This window comes from Rousettus aegyptiacus, unplaced genomic scaffold, assembly GCF_014176215.1.
Source record: "Rousettus aegyptiacus isolate mRouAeg1 unplaced genomic scaffold, mRouAeg1.p scaffold_m13_p_17, whole genome shotgun sequence".
In the NCBI taxonomy this organism is placed as follows: domain Eukaryota; kingdom Metazoa; phylum Chordata; class Mammalia; order Chiroptera; family Pteropodidae; genus Rousettus; species Rousettus aegyptiacus.
In genome coordinates this window covers 15,872,098-15,895,186 of record NW_023416292.1, presented here as the reverse complement: position 1 = coordinate 15,895,186, position 23,089 = coordinate 15,872,098, and the positions used below count along the sequence as shown (strand labels likewise).

Below are 23,089 nucleotides of genomic sequence, written 5' to 3'. Positions count from 1 at the left end.
AAAAATTTTTTTGATAAAAGCAAAGACTAAACTAAGCGCACAACAAAACTCAGCCCTCTCTCCTTGTGGGCCCCCGGTCTTCATTCCTGTGAGCGCAGGTAGGAAGGGCCTACGGTGAAGCCTGCAAGGGCCAGGGCAGGGCCTGGCTCCGAGCAGACGCCTGGGAGCTTAATTTCCTGCCCTACGGGTCACGTGGCTTTGGAATTATCGCTAGCCTGTGAAACGCCATTAGCTCGTCATCCATCCTTGTGCGCTTGTTTTTGATCCGTAGATGTCACCACTTAAATAGCTGAGCCACCCCCACGACTCCCTAGAGGAGAATTTATTCCCTGAGGCCACGGCCAATGCGGAGTCCCTTTGGGGGCGCAGAGGAAAATGTCGCCCAGTAGATCTGGGGCTCCTATTGGCTGGTGAGTGGGGCACCGCGCGAGCCGTTGGGGACCTGCGGCCGCCCCTTCCCAGTCAGTGGCCTCGCGCGTGCAGCGTGCCCACCATGCCCCACGAGGGCGCGTCCCGTCACGCCTCAGAGCGTGGACTTCCTCAGGGCCCTACTCCATCGCCGCCACCTCTGCGCTGCCTCCCCTGACCACCGTGTCCCCCTTCCGTCTCCCCAAGAACGTTATCGATCCAGCAGGTAGGGACTGCACACCTGCTTGCTGGAAAGAGGACCGTGAATAGGATGGAGAGGAGAAAGGACCCCGCCGGGAGGGACTCCGTCCTGACGGCAAACACGTATGTGCATACGTGCGTGCGCCGTTTCGGGGTGACTCGGCTGCGGGGAGGGTCACGGAGGCCTCGCCCAGGAGCTGGCACGCAAGCAGGGACCTGACGGACGCCCTTCTCCCTCCGCCGGCCCCAGCACTGCGTTCTGCATGGTCTCTCCTAGGAAGGGCCACCAGACTCGGCAAGTGAAAGTATTGCACGGGACATACTTTTATACTAAAAATGTGTGCTTCCTCTATCTGAAATGCGGTTTTAACTGGCCTCCCTGGGTTCCGTCAGGCTGCCCTTCCCCTAGGGCCTCCCTGCCCTGTGAGTTCAGGGAAAGAGGACTCTGGTGCCCTTAGGGCCCAGGACTGGCTGGCTTGCAGGGGGTACTCCATAAACAGTGAAAACCGGGTTCAGTAAGTGGATTAATGAGCTGCACAGTCTCCCCCTTATTTGAGGGAGGCACATTCCAAGACCCCCAGTGGACGCCTGAAACTGCAAATAGCACCAAACCCTATAAATACTAGGTTTGTTCCTACACACTCATACCTATGTCAAGTTCAGTTTATAAATTAGGCACAATAAGAGACTAATAACAATGATCGAACAATTATAACAGTGTCCTGTGGCATCCCCCGCCCTCCCTCCCTCTGACGACTGTGACAGATACTCCGTGACTAGGAGGTGGCCGCGTGTACCGTGTAGATACGCAGGACGAGGCGATGGTCATGTCCTGGGCAGAACAGAGCGGGGCAGGATTTCATCACGCTGCTCGGAACCGCGTACGATTCCAAACTGATGAATTGTGTATTTCTGGAATTTCCCACTTAATATTTTTGGACGTTTGACCATACGCAGGTACCTAAAACCAGGGAAAGTGAAATCGCGAGTGAGGGGAGACGGCTGTGTTGCGTTTTTATTTGCGTAGCGACGCCCCATGACGTGGTTCCCTCCTCCGCAGATGGGACGGTGTTGGACGCCACTCTGCGCCGGGCTCGGGGCCTGGTTAGAGGCAGCCGGAGGGGCAGCATGGCGAGGGGTGCTTCAGCTGCCTCCTACACTCTCCACCAGTGCTCCCCCGGCCTCCCCCCGTAGGAATAAGGAAAACATTTTAAATGTGATGTATGTAATGTGGAAAACTGACATTTTCTCAACCTGATGTACGTGAACAAGAGCATCTTTGAAAACTTTATTAGTACGCGACGTACAGTCTAAGAAGGAACTGCCCCATCAGCCCCCTGGCCTCCCGCTTCCAAAAGGGCTCCCCTAAGCCCCTTTTCTATTGAAATCTTGGCAGTGGCACAAATAGCCGGTGAGTAGGTGTTTGTTACATGAGGCAGCGGCATGAAAAAAGTCATGATTCTGGGTGTCTGCGTGTATCTCCCTACGGGGCTGGTGCCCTGTTCCCAGGCCTGGCACGTGGCCTCAGCTCAAGAAATGCGAATCGGAGGCCGGACTGACTATCAAGAGCGACAGATCATTCCTGGCACGAAAGCTTTCGCCTCAGGTTGCCCCTGCGAAGGAAGGCTGCTTCAGAAGCAGACCCCATGTTGCCCTCTGGCCGTCGGCCCGCCCATGCAGGCCCAGCCTAAGCTGCGGGTTTTTACCCAGCAGCCCAGAAAGGGTGTGGTCTAACCGCCCAGCAAGTTCTATGAATAAGCCCAGTCTTCACTCACACTCATGAAAGGAGCTCTGTGCTGGGGCCACCTCAGCCGCTGTTGGTTTCAACTCAGAAGGAGAACGTTGAGTTTTAAAAAGGACAAGGAAAGGCACTGTATAGAGTGCTTCATTTTTTTTTCTTTCATTACTCCAAAATGTTGGAAGTTGAAAACCTTGCAATTTCTTGTGAATTGCCAGTCTGTGTGTGGAGGAGGGTAAAGATTTGAAGGGTCAAAATTATTGTCATTTTCCTTGTAAGTCTCTCCGGAATTTAGTTTTCCATCGAGCATCCTGTGTCTTTATCTGGTGCATTTTGTGACTGGAGATGCTGACAGCCGCTCCCCCACATCATGAGCTGAAGTCAGATGAGCCAAGATGGCGCCACAGCACTCACCTGAAGTCAGGGCCTAATTTATCCATGGACGACGACCCCGCATGAGCAGCACAGAAACATCGTACGTCATGGTGTCAGAGACTAACTCAAAGATACAAAATTATTAGCACACTACTGCATGCCAGGGAAACGAATAATGGATTTAGTTCGTATATGGAAGGCAAAATTAAGAGTTAAATGCAAAATAGAGGAGAAGGAAAAACTGAAGACCAGCTGAGAATAATGAACTTTGCACAGTCTTGCCTCACTGAGTAGCAGAGAAGTCATGTCACGCTGCAAATGGAGAACTTGCTGGAAATCTAAACTTGCTCAAAGCCCACCCTCTGGGATGCTAGGGAAAGCCATGTATGGAGAGATGTCTCACCAGAGGCGCCAGGAGGGATGCTAGGGAGAGCAGCTGGCCTCTGTGCACTGCAGGAGTTCGCCTTTTCTTGGGTAAGCTGCTGATCAGCAGGCAGCTAGCTAAGAAGGCAGTCAGGATGTCCTGCCCTTGGCAGCTAGACAGGGCATCAAAGAAGGTAACTCCAGTGGTTTATGGATTCTCCAGAGCCCCTGGGTGTGCAAATGTGCTGTGTACGTGACAAGCTGCCTGTTATATGGGTCTGTCCCATGACCCTTATAAAAATTTCTCAGTGGCAGATTAATGCAAACAACCTAAATGCCCAAGAAAGGGAAACCTAAATAAATTACAACGTAGGATACCAAAGATCATTTTAAATATAGTAGTTTAAGGAAATGTTTTGGTAAAAGAATATGTAATAATGTGGGAAGTTGTTTATGAAGTTATACACTGTTAAAAAGTAGATTTTAAAATAATATATGCAGGAAGTTCTGGGTAAAGATGGCAAAATAAACACATGTGTATGCTTTTTTGGTTCTTCCCCATGACCTTCTAAAAGGAAAATAAAAGGATCGTTTCCCTAAATAGGCTCTTTATTAGAATCTTAGCAATTATATTAATATAAATCCTCAGTGGAGGATAACAAGTAAATGAAAATTTGCTTTAAAGTGAGACTAAAGAAAAACAAACCCGGGCCTGTAATTAGAGCCCCAAATGGTTATTTTTTAAAGGCGTGCATCCTCAAAAACAGGACGAAAATGACAAAACATGGAAGCACACGGACGAATGTGAGCCACACGGGCGGGCCTGTCCAAGGAGATTTCAAACATGATGTGGAGGCGAACCAGGCACGACGGGCGAAAAAGCCTGTGGGAGCCAGTCAGCGCGAGGGAAGATTTCTTACAGAAGATGAAATTATTAAAATAATGTTTCAATTTGTAGAGAGGAGATGAAGTCTACTGGCAGAGCTTTTTGGATTGATATAATAATAAAACTGAACAGATGAAGAAAAAAAAAGTCATTCACAACAATAACAAAAAAGAAAAGGTAATCCGAAAAAGACTATATCCATCAGGGTCTGAGCAGAAAATAGGGACTAGACAGTAATTTGAACAAAGAAAGTTTAAAAGAATTATTAACTGTAACGGTGGATTGGAATAAGAGGGGATAGGCTCGTATAAAGTGAACAGAACTCTCTAGAACATAAGAATAGCAGATACAAGGGCCAGCCACGTCCTGCTCCAGCTGACACAGTGACAGGGGAGGCCCTCCCCTCCCAGGGCTGAGATCCAGACTGCTGGAGAGGGCGCAGTCTTGCCTCACTGAGTAGCAGAGAAGTCATGTCACGCTGCAAATGGAGGGACTTGCTGGAAATCTAAACTTGCTCAAAGCCCACTTTCTGGGATGCTAAGGAAAGCCATTTATGGAAAGATGTCTCACCAGAGGCGCCAGGAGGGATGCTGGGGGGAGCAGCTGGCCTCTGTGCACTGCAGGACCCTGTCTGTCTGAGAGAGGCATGCCAGAACCAACAAGGAAAGAAAGCCCCTTCCTCCTGGCAGCGCCTCTCCAGCGCCCTCCACTGGCAAAGCTTAACACAGTGCCACCCAGCAAAGGAAAAAAATCCAGAAGGTCCAACGAGATTTTCAATGAGGGTGGATTGGCACTGAGAGGTCATAAGTTGATAACTGGCACAAAGATCTTAAGATTAATGTGAGAATAAAATGAGATAATATATATGATGTCCTCAGCACAGGGCTTGGCAAACAAGATGAATTTTCAGCTCATTGTAGTTACTATACTGGGTGATTGGTTGGCTATTAGCAAAGAAGCCTTTCAGTGTGTTCTCGGGCAGCTAAAGGGGTTATAGAAGAAAATATAATGTCAGTTTTTAGATAATCCAGAAGACCCCAGGAGTTCAGCTGTGAGGGATACGTGGCAGTTAATTCCGTGGACGGTACGAAGAATGTACTGCAGTGGGGAGAGATGCCGATGAGAAAATCCGGGAGCAAACTATTGCAATAGTTTAGGAAGTAAATGGGGAGGGCCTAGATGAGCGGCAGCAGTGGTGGTGAGAAACTATGTGCCCCTCCCTAAGGAGACACGAAGGCTCTGTACCGACTGGCCTCCACCGTGCGGTAGATGCCCTCTAGGTCAGAAAGCGGTTGGCCTTGGAAGGAAAGATGTATTTCAGAGGGAAGCACCCCGATCTACCCTTGGCGGGTGTCTTCGTTGGGAGCCCTGGGCTGCATGCAACAGAGACTCTGAGTAGCCATTGCTTAAACACTGACACAAGTGGGAAGTAGGCAGTTCCAGGTGCGGTTAATTCAATGGCTCAGAAAGGATCGAGGCGGCAAGAACTGGAGCTACGGCCATTCGTAAGCTGCCGGCATGAGTGTCAAGTGGTACCTCCCCTTCCGAAGGCACTAGCTACTAGTGCTGACAGACCCATACCCAAGGACCCAGCAGCTCCACTCCCAGCCAAACGCAAACATTCTTCACAGCACAGGAAGGCTCACGGCAGCTCTGTCTGTAACAGACAAAATCTGGAAACGACCCGTGTGTCCATCAAGCATAAAAATCAGTAAATAGATTGTAACGTATGCTCCCAATGGAGTTCTATTCGGCCATGAGAATGAATGATCTATAACTACACATGACGTGGATGACTCTCACGAACTTCACGCTAAAGACGCCAGACACAGAAGAGTCCTGGGCCTTCGGAAGATGATTTATCCAGCAGGGTCTGGTCAGGTCCCATCTATACAAGGCCCCAAAGCAGACAAACTTGTCTGTGATGTTAGACCTTGTGACAGTGTTCACCCTTGGGGCCAGGGAGTGAATAACAGATGCTAGTTACACAGGTGTGTTCAATTTGTGAAATTTCATGGTGCTGTATGTATGCTTGTAATTTTCTACGTGTTATACTTCAGGCGTTTAAATATGCAAGGGAAAAAAAAAGTGCCTCGTCCTTTTTGCCTTCTTCGTGGAACTGGCCCTGTTTTCAGGCTCCCACCCTCACGGTTTTAAAGTTGCTGCCAAGTCACAAACGTAAGCTCCTTGCAGCTGCATCCAAAGGCAGGAAGTTGGGCATTTTTCATTTGTCATTCTCCTTTTAGTAAAGAGGACAGCCTTTTCTAGAAACCCTCCAGGGGATTTCTCCTCTGGTCCCATCAGTTGTGGTTGGGCATTTTCCCATGTTCTAGCAAGATGGGAAGCTGGAAAAACAAGTTCTGGCAGGTTCAGAGGCCAGGCGGAATGGGGAAGGAAGGGTGTGGGGGGGGTGCAGGTGGGACAGGCCCCACGTAACCAGCCGCGCACACTGTGGAAGAGCTGATCACGCACCAGGCCCAGAGACACACAGCTCCGCTCCGATGGGACGATTAGGGGAGTGAGAAGGTGGCCTCGTGGGTGTCAGGAGGCAGGACTGGACTTGGAATCCAATCTCTAGTTCTGATTCTACTCTAACCAGTTGTGTTTCCCTGGGCAGGTTACTTCAACTCAACCTGTTTCTTCATCAGCAACATGAAGAGACTGGACCAGATCCAAGGTTAGTACCTGACTGCTTGAGACTTCATTACTCTGAGGTCCTCGAAAGGAGAATATTGAACCGCTTTTGTTAGTGTTTTTGAGGTTGATTTCCTTCCTTCCGTAAGCACTTTTTAAAAGCAACGTTCTCGTAAAAGCTCTCCATCTTCCTGACAATAACCCTCCCCCCCTCCCCCACTTCTCTCTCACTTGCTCCCTATTAGACCTAACCAGGGAGAAATCCGTCCTCCACTACCCCCCACAACACACCCAGAGAGTACCAAGCAGGCACTAGAAAGGGCCACCAGGACCAAATGTTTTTTATTTCACTAGTACTTTCCTTGAACTTAGAGACGGAGTCGCCTGAGAATAACTTACCTACTACTGACTGACTTCACTAAATAGGTACGCAAGCATCACAGTTAATGATGGTGCGAGTTTAGTTCAGCCACCTACGCATCCTTATTCAGTGCACCTAGCAGGGCACAAAGGGACACGTGTGCTCCACTCACTGATCTCCCATCACCCTCTCCCAGGCACCACACGCCTTGAAATCTCGTGAGCGCTTAGACAGCCCCTGTTAGCTCTCAATGTAGAATCCGCTTCATTCGTTTCAGTAGGACCCGTCACTGGGTGCATTTTCTCAGAAGGAGGAGGGGGTGCGTGCGTTTCGTGTTCGCGCATAAAGGCATCTTGAGACGATACTCTCTTTATACCTTGGGGATTGTTGGACTGTTATTTGAGTCCAGGGGCTTGACAAATTGTCAGACTTGGAAATTCCGAAACAGTTTAAAGAAAATGTTTACGTTGATGACGGGACCAAGAAAGAAACCTCCAGGGCCCCTGGTTTCCCACCTCCATGGGACCTGTTCTCCTAAAACTTTGTCAAGTGCTGAGTGTCAACCATGGGCTACATGCAGAGTTAGTGCTACAGAAGACGCAGAAGGGAATAAAACACCGTCCTTGGCCTCGACGGGCTCACACTCCAGGGGAAGGGGCAGATACACCCCAAAGATGTCAGTACAAACCATTGCGCAGGAGAGCCAAATAGTCTGGAAGCCCAGGGAAACAGCCAGGCAGGGCAGCAAAGGCTTCATGAGCAGTGACGTTTGAGAGAGAAGTAACATTTTCCCAGGTAGAGTTGGGGGCGGGGTGAGGTGGGCTTTGAAGAAGACTCTGTCCCAACCGTGGGGACAGGGAAAGGGGATGGCTTCAGAGAGCACTGAGCCCTTTAGGAAGGAGGGTAAGGAATTTGCAGAAAATGGACCTGGAAAGGCGGACTGAGATCGGAAATGCTGAGCAGTGGAATTGTCATTGAATCCTGCGGGCTGCAGGCAAGTACTGGAGGGTGCTGGGGAGATATTCTTCTGCCAAGGAGGTGTGTGCGCCGCCCTCGGCTGGTGACAGCCAGGATTCTGCTCTGATTTCAATTCAATGCACTTCAACACATCAGTGCAGAGAAGGGTACCCTACGTGAGACAGACACTCCACAGGTGAAAATAAAGATGGAGTAAAGTCAGACTGTTTCTTTAAGAGCCTTGCAGTTTGGGGACAGGGAAGAAAGAGGCAAAGGGGGAGATTAGACGAGGAACCCTAGAACCGCAGTCCATCACGTGGGTTGTGAAAGAAGCATCATGCAAGTCTTGGCAAAGTGCTCAGGCTTTCGTAATGGGGGCTCTGCCTGACCTTCCGTTCCTCAGTCCTAGACTGTAAGCTTCTCCAGGATGAGGGCCAGGCCTCCCTGGTCTTTGCATGGCCTGGGTCTAGCTCAGTCTGGCACTTGGCAGACATTCCCTGCAGGAGGGACAAGAGGGAGTGAGAACAACTCTCCTATCATGTGTCATCTGTCTAAGTTCACATAGCACTGCCGGACTTTGGTTCATATCGCCCCTCTCATCTCCTGCTCATGCTTTGCTCACCTCAATCCTGCCTCCCTGGCAGCACCAGCCCACGCTGTCTTCCTGGACCCGGATTCTTTCAATGATCACAAAGTCTGCGCTGCATAATTTAAGCCCCCATATTCCTTGCAGCTGCTTCCTATATGCTAGTCATGTAAACTCTTTGAAGGCACAGTCCCCATCTTAAATGACTGCATCCCCCACAACATCCAGACTATACTGACTGTTGATTGGTTGGGAAATAAGGCCCATCACAGGAGGAGAGGACAGAAACTGACACCCTGGAGCGTAGGACTGTGCTGGTGCTATGCGTACATTCACAAAGAGCCTGGCTAATGTGGCCTAGTGAAGAGAAAACGGGGGGGGGGGGGGGGGGGGGGAGGGGGCGGACAGAACAATTTTGCTGTCTGAAAGCCTTTGACTCGGAGGCCCTGAACTCTGAGGTCGGAAGAGGAGAAAGTGTGTCTGTCCTGCAGCTTGTGGGGTGGCTGGAAAGATTTGATGGATTAAGCACTGGAGAGGATTGCCTGGAGAAGCCGTGAACCCTTCTCTCTGATGTCCTTAAAGATTGGAGTGGAGGGTCACGAGGAAACCGAGGCTGCAGGATGGGCTTGCCTCCTGAGCAGTAACGGTTGGACATTCCAAACCTCCCGGTTCTTCCAGAGTTACAGGTGAGAAAGGAGTGTCTTTTGGGATAAAGCGTCTTAGAGGAACTGTTGCTTTGCACTTTTGCTTTATGAGCTGATGTAGTGAACAGAGTTCAGGGAGAATTGCTGACTGCAGGCAGACCAGTGTCCCTGTGTAGAGAAATAAGGTAGATTCTCATGACCATCCCGCTCATTTTCCCAAGAATTATGTATTCCATGGTGTGAAAATGACTCCCAAACCTTTTCAAACCTTCTGGTAAAAGGCTGATACAACTCTTGTATTTGACCCTGTACTCCTTGCAGTGATTAATATTTTCTGCAAAGGGGCTGCCTCTCCAACTGGATTTTCTGAGGCCAGTGTCAAAACCAATTATTTCTCTGAGATCTTCCCATAGTAAGTGCTCAATAAATTCACACACGAATAATAACTAACATCATTCAATAATTTGCAAGTCCATTCCCCACACATTTCCTGATTTAAGTCCTCCCAACAACCCTGTGAAATAGGTCCTATGATTACCATTTTCCAGATAAGGATACTGCGAGTGGTTTAGTGGCACACCCAGTATCACAGCCAGTAGGGAGTTCTTCCCATCACACTCTGCAGCATAAAGGAACTATGCAGGCTGAAAAAAGCATCAACTCCATCTTTTCCCGTCACACATCTTAACCCATGGAGCAATGTGCATTATAACATGTCAGGGACAGGTACACTAAGTTCAAGCTTAGTACAGGGTGAATGGATGTTCCATACAGCAGATGTTCTGTATGGAATCAGGGGAAAGGAAACAATCATTTATAGGGAGTCAGCCGAATGTCTGGCATTGGAGACCCAGACACGACTGCCCTGTCCTTATGGGGCTTACAGTCCATTGCAAGAGACAGACGTTAAACAAGTAAGATTACAGTAAGCCGATCACAGTTTTGTTACGTGCAACTAAATGTAGTAGGGGGCTTTACTCTGGTCCTAAGGAAGAGCGTTTTGGTCTCGTTGTTGGAAAGCTGGCCTCTTCTGGGCGAGGGGATCATTTAAATAGGCAGAAGCAGAAGTCGAGGCAAATTAAGGGGCAAAAGGAGGAAGGAAATTGCATCTCACAAACAGAACTTGATCTGAGTACCCCAGTTCTCCAGTCCTGCTGCCTGTCTCACCTACCTGCTTAAGGAAACCAGGAAAGGAAAAGCGAAGGCCACAGAGAAGTGGGGTCAATCTGGGTGTGCGGGTCGGAGCCGCGCGCGGGGAGTTAAGCGGGGCGGCCCAGGGACCGTGAGGGTTAATGGGGCGGGCCGGAGCGGACCCGGCAGGCCCGCCCACCGAGGGCGGGGCAGGGGCGGGGCCTCGCCGAAGGAGCCCTCGGATTGGTCGCAGGGAAGGCGTTACGCCAGGACGGTACCAACAGTCGCGGGCCGCGGAGGCGGGGGGTGGGTGCGGGACGGCCGGCCCTGCGCGGGGAGAGGCGGCCGCGGAATGGCCGGGCGGGGGGTGGGCGGGAGCCGCAGCGGCAGCTGGGGGCGGTGAGCGCGGCCTGGAGCGGCCCCTCCCCGGAGGCGGCGGGGGCGGCCGGGCCGCACCGCACCGTGCGGGCGGCCATGGAGCGAGCCTAGGGCCCGGCAGGTGAGCGGCGTGGGGGCGGGGGAGGGCGCGCGACCCCTGCCCGCGGCGGGCGGGAAAGTGCGGGCGGTGCGCGGGCCGGGCGCGGTGCGTCCCCGCAGGGCCGGGCGCCCGTGCCCCCGAGCCGTCCCGAGCGGCCGCGGGCGGCTTCCGGGCGGAGAACACCCGAGCCGCGCGCGCTTCCTCGCTGGCTCCTGCGGGAGGTCGCGGCTGAGGGGACGCGGCCTCCGCGGGCGCCCGTCTTAAGCGGGGGCTTTACCTGGGGACGCCTCGGGTCGTCTGGGGCCCTTCCAGTGCCCGACCCGGACGCGGTCCCGAGGCGACTGGCCGCGATGCCGCCCTCGCGTCCCGCCGGCCGCCCGCTGCGGCGGCTCGGGGCGGGGGGGTCACGCGCCCGCGGGGCCGCCTCGTGGCCGGGAGGCACGAGTGACCTGCAGGCCCCACACGGGAGGCGGGATAACCGTGCCCGGGGGTCCGCGGTCTCGGGGTCGCGCAGCCCGCGCTCGCAATTGGGCGCGATTTAAGGAAATGATACGGTAGTCTGAAGTGGGCTGCGCTTGAGGTTCCATTTCCGGGTGTGATGGCCCTGCGATTAGGAAAACCGAAACGTTGCCATGAGTGACGACTGTGAGCAGTTGTCAAGCTGCGTCCTTGATTGCGGGATCTGATAAGTTTCATTCTGATCAGGGTTCTGTTACCTGCACATCTCCTGGTAGGAATAGAAGGGGTAGAAGGAAGTTGGAGGGAAAGTGGGGCGAACCAGGGCATCACGGGTCGTTATGGAACTATTAGTCCTTTAAATGGCTATACGATCATTTGGATGGTTGAGGGATTGGTAATTTGGGAAAATGAAAGATGCTTGATACTGCTGCTTGAGTCTAGGGCCAGGAATCAGTATCCTCTCCACCCAGCCAGTTTCTCTCTGGAGGTTTGATTTCTCACCTTGAAAAGAAGGAATAGGAATGTGGGGTCTTCCAGCTTTTAACTTGTACAACTTTATAAACATGTGCTCTAGTCATTAAGATTGCTATTTACTAATTATTCTTGTTCTCCTGGTGTTGTAAATGAATGTTTAACTTTCAGTGGGATTGATTTTTTTAAATTGGGTTCAAGACTAGTGTGCTAATGTATTACAAACATTCCTTCAGTTTATGCAGGACCTTTGAGCTAGGTCTTAAAACACTTCCCTATATATTATTTATCATCATGACATGTCTTTGAGAAACAGGTACAGGTGGTAAAGATGACAAATTATTTGCCTAGACTCAGACAGTCTAAGGTAGATTTAAAGTTAAATTGTGTTAAATTAATAACTTCAGAAATTTGTGAAGATGTCGTACTTTGGTCCCTAGAACCATGCAAGGAATCAGCCAGCGGGCGGGCCTTCCACATTTGCATGTGCTTATTAAAGAATGAAAAAGCACAAGCGAGTAATTCAGACTCTCGGCCTCACAGTAAAGTGCAATGATAGAAAGGGATGGAGGTAAAAGCTGATCACGAAATCTTGGAGTTCACAGCTTTCCTTCAATGTGGCGGGTGAAAATGTGACATTGATTTGTTCTGTTTTTCTGGAACCAGGAGGAAGATGGCTATGATTTGAAAACACATGCCCTGCTTTCTTTTCTGGATACTTTGAATTAGGGAACAAATAAACAAATTACTGTTTACTGTTTCTATCACCTAATCCTTTGTATCATAGAATTATTTAATGTTGAATTGATAATTCTTGACTGTTAATGTGTTCTCTTGGTTTTTATTTTTAGACTCAACTCTTTCACACAGCCTTAAAGCTTCTGCCTTTTATCTTTTCTGAATTTTTGAGTCTCTAAATCAGATTTTATTTCCTTTATTTGCAGGTTAGCTTCAGCTTCCTACACTTTGTGTAACCATGATTTCAATGAAGCCAGATACTTCAGCTCTTGATAACTTTCTAAAAGAGTAACAGAGTGGTTGTCTCTTGGTGATTGCTATAATCACATGATAGGAATGGGAGGCTCCTCCTGTATTCTGCGGCTTATTCTTCAGCGACTTATTCTGCAGCCATGCTTGCAAACAATTAAAAAGAATCGGTCTTTTGAAGCCGATGTCAGGTCACTCTGGGCCTAAGTGTCAGATGGTTTTGTGGATGGTTTGGGAGCATAGTGTGGTGAGGCACTACAGTTTGCTGTAATAGTGATGGTAATTGAGGAACTCTTCTCTCTGCACCTAACAGTGCATAGCACATACATGTGCAGGAAATATTTGGTGGTTGAATAAATGAATGGAAAACAATATAAGGGTAGGGGAAACATTCTAATGCACATATTAAATTGTTTCGTTTCTCCTTTTGTGTAAAAAAATGTATATTTCAGATTTTTTTTTGAAAATATACTGTTGAGGGGGTATCTGCAAAGGAGGGTAACTTGCTGGAGCTGCCTTGAGATTTGAGTGCATGGTGTTCTAGCCACCTGCAGCCCGGGTGCAGCCCGTGGTGCTCTGGCACGTGCAGCTTCACAGACTTGCTCCTGAAGCTTTCTCCGCCTAGGCTAACTGAGCAGTTAATCGATAGTATTTTTGCATTAATAGAACTATAGCTTTTGGTAATGGCTGCGCCAATATCATTGACCCCATGTACTTTCTAGTCCCTTATGTTGGGCGTGGAAGAGGAGGATTATCCCTTTCTGAACTGCTTTAGCAGCCCCTCCTTCCACCTCTATTTTTCTCTCTCCCTTCCTTGAACTGCCTCTGTAATCCCCACGAACTAATTAATTTATTAGTACAGACCTGGGGTACAGAACAGAAGACCTTACTTTGCAATTGAAACTAGCTTTTGATCAACTTATGATGTCAGCATGACTGGTAGAGCCATCTAGGGGAGAATGTAATGCAAAGATGTAACTTATGGTTTTGTCTTCCTTATCCTAAAGCAGAGGAGGAAAGGCCTGGCTCTGGACCTGATGAGCCTTGGGGGTGCATCTGTCATCCCCAAAGCTGTAGTTCTTCTATTAATGCAGAAATACTATCAAACAACTGCTCAGTTAGCCTAGGCAGAGAAGGCTTCAGGAGCAAGTTTGTGAAGCTGCCCCTGCCAGAGCATCATGGGCTGCTCCCGGGCTGCACGTGGCTAGAACACCACACACTCACACACTCACACACTCAGATCTCAAGGCAGCTCCAGCAAGTTAACACCCTTTTCAGATACCCACCTCAGCAGTATATTTTCAACAAGAATCTGAAGTATAAGAAATAGAGGCTAATGTAGAAAAGAGAGATTAAGCTTGGTGTGTATTTGGGGGTCTGTACTTTCTGGCAAGGTAACAGCCTCATGGAGGGGAGGGTGTTGACTTGGGTACATTGTAAAAGGTCAAGGAGTGCGTAGCAGAACCAGGTACAGGTGAGACAGTGAAGTCTGTGGTTCCACGCTTTCAGATGCTGACTTTCTGCTTTATGTGTATAGCAGTGGCTCAGTTATTTACTGTTGTTAGGGAATAAGGTATTATGTGCAAAAATCCTTACTTTATCTATACTTTTTTGTAGAAAACATTTTTACAACGTAATATATACTTTGCTTTTTAAACAATATAGTTTAACCTCTGTTGACTCAAGGTCATTACTAGCATCCATTCTGACAGTAATTGAGCTGGGCTTCAAGGCAGTTGAAATACGTAGGTGGTTTGTCCCCCTCTGTGTTTTGAATTCTTGAATCTACTTCAATAGTCAGTCTGTCTCTTCTTTCAGAGGTGGGAAAACTGTACTTTTGCTGCCGTTAGCGTCCCTGCTGCCCTCTTTAATTTGCAGCTTCTGGTCTTCTGTGGAGTAGTAACCCAGATAACTCCACTTCCTGAATTTGAATGTGAAACAGCTAAAGAGGCTTAGTGAGGGTCTGCAGCCTCTTCTCTGTCAATGGATGAACTCTGTAACCACTGTTTTGGCTGCCCAAAGACCTTTCGTTTATTTCCTGTGTCTTATTCTTAGTTTAGATAGTGAACTTGCACTCTGCGCGTTTGTGTTCCTATAGTCCTTTCTGTAGAAAAAAGAAAATGATATGACCTGCTAGTGTCAGTTCTCGTTTCAGAAAGCGTTGTCGGTGACACTTGAAGCTCTGGTTCCACCCTGCCTTATCTCACTCTTGGACAGTGTCTTGAACCATCTCTAGTCTAGTTAGCATTTCCAGCTTATCTTTATTCCCAGTCCCAGCCAATGCCAGGAACCAGGTTGGCAGTCGCATTGCTTTGAAAACTGGAAGCAGCATATATAGACTGTAGCAATGTAAAATTGGGTATATAAAATTGGTATATGTAATTGATATGTCTGCATTTTTTTACTGTACTGCTTATCTGAATTCATTATCAGACCTGGTTTCCCTATATCTGTAATAAGAGGCCATCTATAAACCAAAAGGCTACAGAAATTTGTATAAGCAAAAGGTCTCTCCCCGTGTTCTTCACTCCTTTTATTCAACAGGCATTTCTCAGGTGCCTCTCACGTGCCCTGCATTGTGCTAGCTTACTCGGAAGCACAGAGTGAAACTCACCCCCTGTGCTGGAGGAACCCACAATGTAGTAGGGGAGACAGGCATACCAAAAAGTGTGTGTGTGCGTGTGCGTGTGTGTGTATTAACAAAGGGATCATGCTTAGAGCCGCTCAGCCATAATTCAGCACAGACCTGCTCGCGGTGATCTGTGGCCTGTCAGCTTGACACTCTTAGAACAGAAGATTAAAAAATGTGCACTATTATTGTTGCATAAAGGTTATATACCTTTCCAAGAACTGTAGTGAACTGAACAGTGAAGATGGAAATCTGAAGGAAAATGTTAGATTATTTGAAACTTGATATCTTTATGCTATATTCTAGGAATAACAGTCTATAATAAAGCCGAAGTGATTATATACCGACAATAGAGCAGTGAAATACCTATAACTCAGGAAGGTTCATTATTCCTGGCCCATTTGAAACAATGCAAATTCTTAGGCATTTTCAGAGTTTCTAGATCAGTGATCACTTTTTTTTAGAACAAATTACAGTATAAGATTTTTTTCATTTTTCAAGGAAGAGCGTTGCCCTAAATCAAGGTTTAAATGGGACAGATTGCAAAAAATTAATTTTTTTCAAAGGGAATAAATACTATTGCTTGTTTCATTTTTACTTTCATACCCGAGAAGAAAAGTTATCTTAATGCTTCACTAATACCTTGTGGTTGTCTTAAGTTGGCTTCCTTCGCAGGAACCTGTTGGAGGATTTCACCTAAGGGATTCTGGGTTTACAGTTAAGAATAAATGTTTAAGTGGGAGTGAAAACAGGAAAATCTAACATTCAGACCAGTTTGGACTAAATGGGAATTAGATTTCCTGTACTTGTAACTTTTAAGGCTTACTTTAAGAGCTTAAGGACATGCAAAGCTGTCATCTTTAAAACAGCTAATTTTCCAAACTGAAGAATATTGTAAAAGGCACTCTTCCCAGTCTTTTTTGTGAAATAGAATAAATTCATGCTTCTTATTGGTTTCACTTTCATTGAATGTGATAGAATTGAACTTTGTAAAGGAAACAGGTTGGTCAAATTGGTGATATAACCACCCAGTCTTCTGCGCGCCATGGTATCCACTCTGAAGATACTTACCTACTTGCTTACAGTCTTAGCTGCTTCTCAAATTTAGGAAAAGATTTTGTTCGGGGTTATAAGACTACTTGAACTCTTGGTAATGCAGCAATTGTATCTGGCCCCTTACTCTGTAACCCAGAAGACTACTAACCAGTGAGGGTTATTTGTCATTTCTTTTTCTTCTCAGAAAGTCAACTTTGGGGTTTGATATGGCAATAATGACTTAACAAATGATCAGTATGGGCTGTCCAGGCACTAATTTTAGCATAGGACATGTGGTAAAGTCATCCATTTTTTAACGGCTCTATGAGTTAGATAATACTGTTCTGAGGCCCAGAAAGGTTAGACATTGAATCACTTTCTCAAATCCCACAGAAGATGATAGAGCAGACATTCAGGCCCAGGCATTCAGAGTCCAGAGCACACACTCTCAATGCCTCTGCTACAGAAGAGTTTGTATTTAAAATAAAGTGAATTAAGAAGCCATTTCTTAAGTGGAGAATTAGCAGGGAAAACAGAATTATATATAGACTGATTAATGTCATTATTTGGTTTTTTGTTTTAGCTGAAGACTCCCACTTGAAGATGAAAAAGCAGTATAATATGCTGTGCGGTGGGCTGGTTTTCTGGGGATGCTCAGAGTTTATTCAGGTAATAAACACTTGATGCCATTTGGTATTGGAGGTTTTGGCTTCCTGGATCTAAGTACATGATGACGAGTAGAAAGGTTTCTGAATGCTCTTCATTTTACTTATAAGTGCCACTACCAATCAGGAGAGACTGCATTTGTTTCCAGGGGGCAGCTAATAATAATATAGCACAATGCTCTAATGTCACCGCCAAGTAAAACAGCCTTAGCTCAGGGTGAAAGTGTGTGTTTCTCTTGTATTAAAGGATTGTGATTTTTGCTTTTATTTGTGCTTTGGTTGAAGTATAAAGATCGGGCTTTATAAAGTGGGTGTGTATAGTTGTACGGGTTTGAGTGTGTTAGGTTAGCCTTGATTGCTCTAAAGTATGTAACTGGATTTTAGTAAATGATCCAGTGGAGGCTCTATTTTTTTGTGTTACCTTTAAGAGTCCTTAATTATGTATCTTCCTAAACAAATCTATTCCTAGAGAAATGGCATATAACTTTCATAGTTTATAGCTTTGTAGAAGGCATTAGTAATCACGTATAAACATTCATATTTAATGGTGAATTTAATGCTTCCTCCTTCCTGAGAGAATTGTTTTTAGTCACATAATCTATTTACCGATGTCTTCTGCTCTGGTATTTTTAAAGTCCCCCAAATAATTGATATGGGCAGAAATGATGTGAGAACGTTGGATTTTATAAACTACCCTAAATTTAGCGGCTTGAGATAATGATTTATTTCTTATAATTATGTAGGTCAACTGGACTCGGTGGGTTCTTCTGCCCACATGGGGTCACGTGTAGCTGTATTCAGCTGGGACCTCACCTGGAACTGGAACACCCCTGATGGCTGCACTTCTGGGGCTGGCACTCCGCTGGTTGGCCAGAACAACGAGGGCCTCGCCCGGCCCCTCCCTCCATACAGGCCTCTCATGATTCAGTAGTCTCACCTGAGCTGCTGCATCCTAGTGGCTTGGTCCCATGTGGAAGCCGCCAGGGCTCAAGGCCCAGAACTGGCACACAGTCCCTTCCACAGCATTCTGTTAGTCAAAGCAGGTTACAAAACCAGCCCAAATTCGGGGAGGAGAAATCGATTCCACCTATGGATGGGGGCAGGGATTGTCGGCATCCATTTTTGTAGGCAGTCGACCAAAAACTTATAATTAAATTCAGGTCTTACCTCTTCTTATACTCTCCATACCTTCAGAGGTTTGCTGAAACCAACAACCGAAAAGTTTGTGAAAGGGTCCTTGTAATTCCTACTCAGGATCAAGGGCAGGGAGTTTGTGTAAGTATGATCACATCTAAGTTATATAACAGATTCCGTCTCCTTTGCCACAAATCTCCTTTGTTGATCGCCCCCTGGATGAAATGCTCATGCCGATTGTTTTCCTTGTGGTACCTTAACCCTCACAGGGAACATTACATTCCATTTATGTGATAAAAACATGATTTGACTGTTGAACTGGAAACATACAAAAGGGTTATTACTGAAGCTTTCATTTTAATTGCTGTGAGCAAAGGTTAGAATTTCTCTATGACCTCAGGAGAAGTAGTGCAAAGTCATCATTTGATCAGAGAGATTGAAGGGGGGCTGCTGCTAATGAGACTTGGAACCTTACTGGTCTCTGTAGCTTGTGGGAGCCCCTAGGTAGGTATTCTCATATTCCTCGGCAGCCACTACAGTGAACTTTATCACATGGCGCTTAGACCTCTGCATCGACGTGTTTTTCTGTATATGTTCTTCCAGACATAAGCCAGATTCTTGAACAGAGGACTTTATACTAGGACCTCACCTTTTTCTGTGCAGCCGTTATCTCTTCTCTCAAAACAACTTCATAGTCCTAAGATTGTCCTTATAAAACATATATCAAACGTGTAGAATGGGGTCTATATCATTGTGTAGAACAAAAGTAAATGGAACCTCCACAGCAAGCCTCATTTAGCCTCTGGAGCTGAAAGTGAAACCAGGGTCAGCAGGTAAATCCCTGGTGAAGGTATACCTTCTGGAACGCCAGTGTCAGCTTGCACTGCCTCTTTTATATTTAACGTTTTTTGAGTTATGTTATTACCTTGAGGTATTTGTTCTTTGAAGTAGGCTCTGTTCCACATAATAGAAACATTAAAATAAATGACCATTATGTAACTGGACAGTTACTCTGCCGGAGGCATTTACAGGAGGAGGTGAGGGCATGAAATAGCGCAGGCAGAGTCTCCTGGGAATGCAAGTGAAGTTTTCATGAATAATTAGGAATATACCCAGTGATACTGCTTTAATTTCCTTAGTATCTGAGGAACCCAGTTTGCAGAGTGTACAGTATGCTGCTGTCTCAAGAAAAGAAGATAATATAGCATGAAACCCTGTTTTGGGTAGCCTCTCAAGGATACAAGATTGAAGTACCCCATCATTAGAGGATGAAACTGTTCCACACCGTGCATCTCATACATTCTTCTGGAATAGGAGACTTCTTGTAGCAATTCCCCTTTAAACTCTACATTGCCACTTTCTTAAATATCTTTGTGCTTGCCCTGCAGGCTGAAGGAATAGCAGCTTTACAGGTGAAAGAAAGCCTCTTTCTGAACTGTCAGCGTCGGTAGTGTTGGTAGAGAAGTAGATGGCCAAAAAAGGGGAGGATGGCTGACTAAGGATGAGGTGCCCATGATGGACATTTCATGCTAAGTACCGAAGGAGATTAACACCAGAGTCTTAAGATATTTGCAAAGCTTCATTTGCAGTAGTTTGTGGTTCAGGTGAATGAGGCATCCTATGTACCATGGGGAATGCGAAGATAGTTAGGATTACTAAGGAGCCAGGATTCTGAGCGGAATTAGGAACTATATACAAGAAGATATTGGACAAGGCAAAATGGAGTTAAGTCCTGGTATAAAGGAGAGCGAGGTTAGCATAGAGTGCGGGGAAGTGACTTTGGAGATGGCCCTTGAAAGATACGATCAGACTTTAAACAGGAGAAGATGGGAAGAAAAGATAAGAGCAAGAGGGATTTTGAAGGCCTTCCATTGTGAGAAGTGACAAGGGCAAAGGTCAGCCACACATGGAGTGTTGGGAACCAGAGCATGTTCATGGTCTGGGTTGAAATGGAGGAGAGAGTGATACCTAGCCAAGTAGATTGGCCAAAGCCATGTGGGGTGGGGCTTTAATGCATGGTAAGGAATTTGTAGAAATCAGAAGTGGTGTGCGATTAGAAAACTGAATTCTGCTGCTTGTTTAGGCTGGATTGGAGAACCTGGTGGCTTGGGAGGCAGGTCTCAGCGATCCAGGGAAAGGTGTTGAGCAGTAAATTAAGTTGGTGAGTGGGAATGAAGGGCAGTATAGAAAACAATGCCTTATTGTGATCTACCTGGATGTGGTAACTGATCGCAAACATGAAAACTGGTTTAGTTTCTTCCTTAAACCTGCCCTCACTACTTACCTGCAAAGGTAAATAGTGAAATAATCGAACAGTTGAATTCTTCCCTTCACTCAGTATAAATTTCTATCCCAGTAGAGTGGATGAATTGTTTGCAGCCCCGAATTGATATCAGAATGTGTTCTTCTGAGGCCTGTTCAAAAGGTAATGGAATTTCAAAACTTAAAAGCACACAAACTCAAATTGCAGAATTGGGCAGTTTGTTTTGTCTGAATTTAGGGGCTGCTAGAATTTCCTATTGCATGCAGCGGTAATTTAAAAAAAAAAAAAAAAAAGACAACTCAGTATCCCTAACCTCTATTCTAAATATTTAGATATGATGTTTATATAGCACAAGGGAAGAATTTCTAATCTAAATGAAATGAGCAGCATCATTAGAAGTTTATGGGTTAACCAGACTTCAGTCCTGAAGAATGTCTTGTAGGAAGTGAATGGAGTTTAGCTGACCCTCTTTGTGCCAGAATTGTACCAGGACTGTAGTAGGTGCAGGTGGAGGTGCCGAGGAAGCCACTGCGGACAGAAATTTCCATGTTACTGCTTATCACTGCAGCCTGAGATATGTACTACTGAAGAAATAATTGAAGAAGTTGTGTGGTTTAGGTCATGTTGGAACTAGCAGAAATCTCTGAAATCTGCCCTCCCAGCATTGCTGTTATCCGTATTCACAGGGAACTTTTAGTTTCACACCAAACCCGATATCATCAGTTACATTTTGGATGCACTCGAATTGCTTTTGTTTCCACTAATAGTGTTATGTACTCCCCGGGAGATGATGATGAAACCAAACAGGTGGCTGGAGGTAATCAGAATTCGAATTGGACTGACTTTCCGCTTCATGAAAACGAACATGAAAAGAGTGGTTGGTTAGTGACGAAGCATAAACTGCACGTCAACGGACGCACCTCAGGGCGTTGCTCTCAGAACGCACCTGCTCGAGTCGACTGTTTTTGAATATGATGCAGCCGTTGCCAGGGGAGCAGTCTCCAGTTTGGGTGGGAGTGTCTCAGGTTGAATCGTTTCCCTTGTAATTTGTATTGGTTTTTATTTCTTCCTAATGGTTTGAGTTGTTAAACGAGTCGGAGAGTGAAGCAACACCCTGTTACCTTGTCATCTTTGTCTTAGGCGGATGCCGTGCCATAAGCGTGCAGCAGAGCAAGCTCGTGCATGTTTTCAAATGGCCCTGTTGAGTGGAAAGCAACCTCTCAGCATGCAAATGAGACGGAGTCATGTGTTCTTGACACTCCTGCGAGAATCAAGCATTTGGGATATTCTAGCTTGGGAATTGACCGAGCGTGGTTGGCCCCATACAGGAAGCAGCACTTCTGTCTGTCTGTGGCCTCAGTATCCTCGTGGCGTGCCAGACCCGTCCAGACCAGCAGTGCTGTTGGGTACCAGGTGTCATTAGTCTTCTAGTCATGTTTTACTAATAGCCAGATGATATAGGGATATGTTTTTCCTTTACTTAATTTATCCAGATTTCATTATTCACATTTTACAAATTTTAATTTCGAAAAATAATGAGAGAGGCACGTCTGGGTGTCATCTGCAAATCCACGAGCAGCAGATGTGACGCATCTGGGGTGGCTGGGGGCTGCATTTGGAGGAGTTATTCTCTTCCGTACCTGTACCCGCTCTGGCATTTTTAGGAGTTCCTATCTTCCAGTGCATCATAAGACATATTTGGAGAAGATAAGAACTGGAGTGTTACCAAATACTGGTGGTTTTGTGTGTTCAGAAGTCTTTTACGGATTTCGGAAGGTGAAAATGAAAGTCTAAGAGTTACGCATATCTTAATGTGTTGTTTTTGTTGTGCTGTTTCTCATTGTTTCGGTTTTTAGGAAGTAGTAGCCATCCAAGGGGCTCCTCAATGACTCTGCATGCACCCTGTTAAAAGAGGAGTATTTGCTTTCAAATTTCCATTGTACCTGGTTCTTACCTATTAAGTCCTTCCCCAGACAAGTTAATTTTAAGTTATTAGGTCTTTTCAAGCATATAGACTTAGCAAGGCCCAAAGGGTAAGTAATGTATTTGAAGTTTGCAAAAGCTTCAGGAGTGGAAGGACAGAATTTCTGATTGAATTTTGCTTTATGCTTCAGCTTGCAGGGATCGTGGGAGGCGTTTCACTGAAGAAATGGACCAGTGTATAATCATGGACTCTCCTTGCTAACCGTCACCACCTGCTCTCCTTGATAAGCGAGAGAGTGGGTCAGGGGAGAAGGAAAAGAGATCAACATGAAGCTAAAGCAGCGGGTCGTGCTGTTAGCAATTCTCCTCGTCATCTTTATCTTCACCAAAGTTTTCCTGATTGACAACTTAGATTCATCAGCTGCCAACCGGGAGGACCAGAGGGCTTTTCACCGAATGATGGCAGGTTTGCGGGTGGAGCTGGTGCCCAAGCTGGACCACACGTTGCAGTCCCCCTGGGAGATCGCAGCCCAGTGGGTGGTTCCCCGGGAAGTGTACCCTGAAGAGACACCAGAGCTTGGGGCAATCATGCATGCCATGGCCACCAAGAAAGTCATTAAAGCTGATGTGGGTTACAAAGGGACACAACTGAAAGCCTTACTGATACTTGAAGGAGGACAGAAAGTTGTCTTCAAACCTAAGCGGTAAGTCTGCTTCTCGGGAGTTGGATATGCTGGTTGGCCGATTCCTGAAACTTGGGA

General features: G+C 46.7%; 1 protein-coding gene across 2 annotated transcripts in view; it reads left to right on the top strand.

Moving 5' to 3' along the window:
- The first annotated feature begins 10,652 nt into the window (after nucleotides 1-10,652).
- The window catches only part of FAM20B (FAM20B glycosaminoglycan xylosylkinase), a 32,292-nt gene continuing 19,855 nt past the window's right edge, over nucleotides 10,653-23,089 (top strand). Inside the window, exons 1-3 of one of the 2 annotated variants that reach the window (XM_016141206.2) lie at nucleotides 10,668-10,783; nucleotides 16,927-17,012; nucleotides 22,520-23,032. In XM_016141206.2, coding sequence (XP_015996692.1) covers nucleotides 22,656-23,032 — 377 coding nt within the window. In that variant the 5' untranslated portion in view covers nucleotides 10,668-10,783; nucleotides 16,927-17,012; nucleotides 22,520-22,655. Of the gene's footprint in view, nucleotides 10,784-16,926; nucleotides 17,013-22,519; nucleotides 23,033-23,089 lie in introns of both variants that reach the window. The other variant, XM_016141208.2, reaches the window with a different exon arrangement.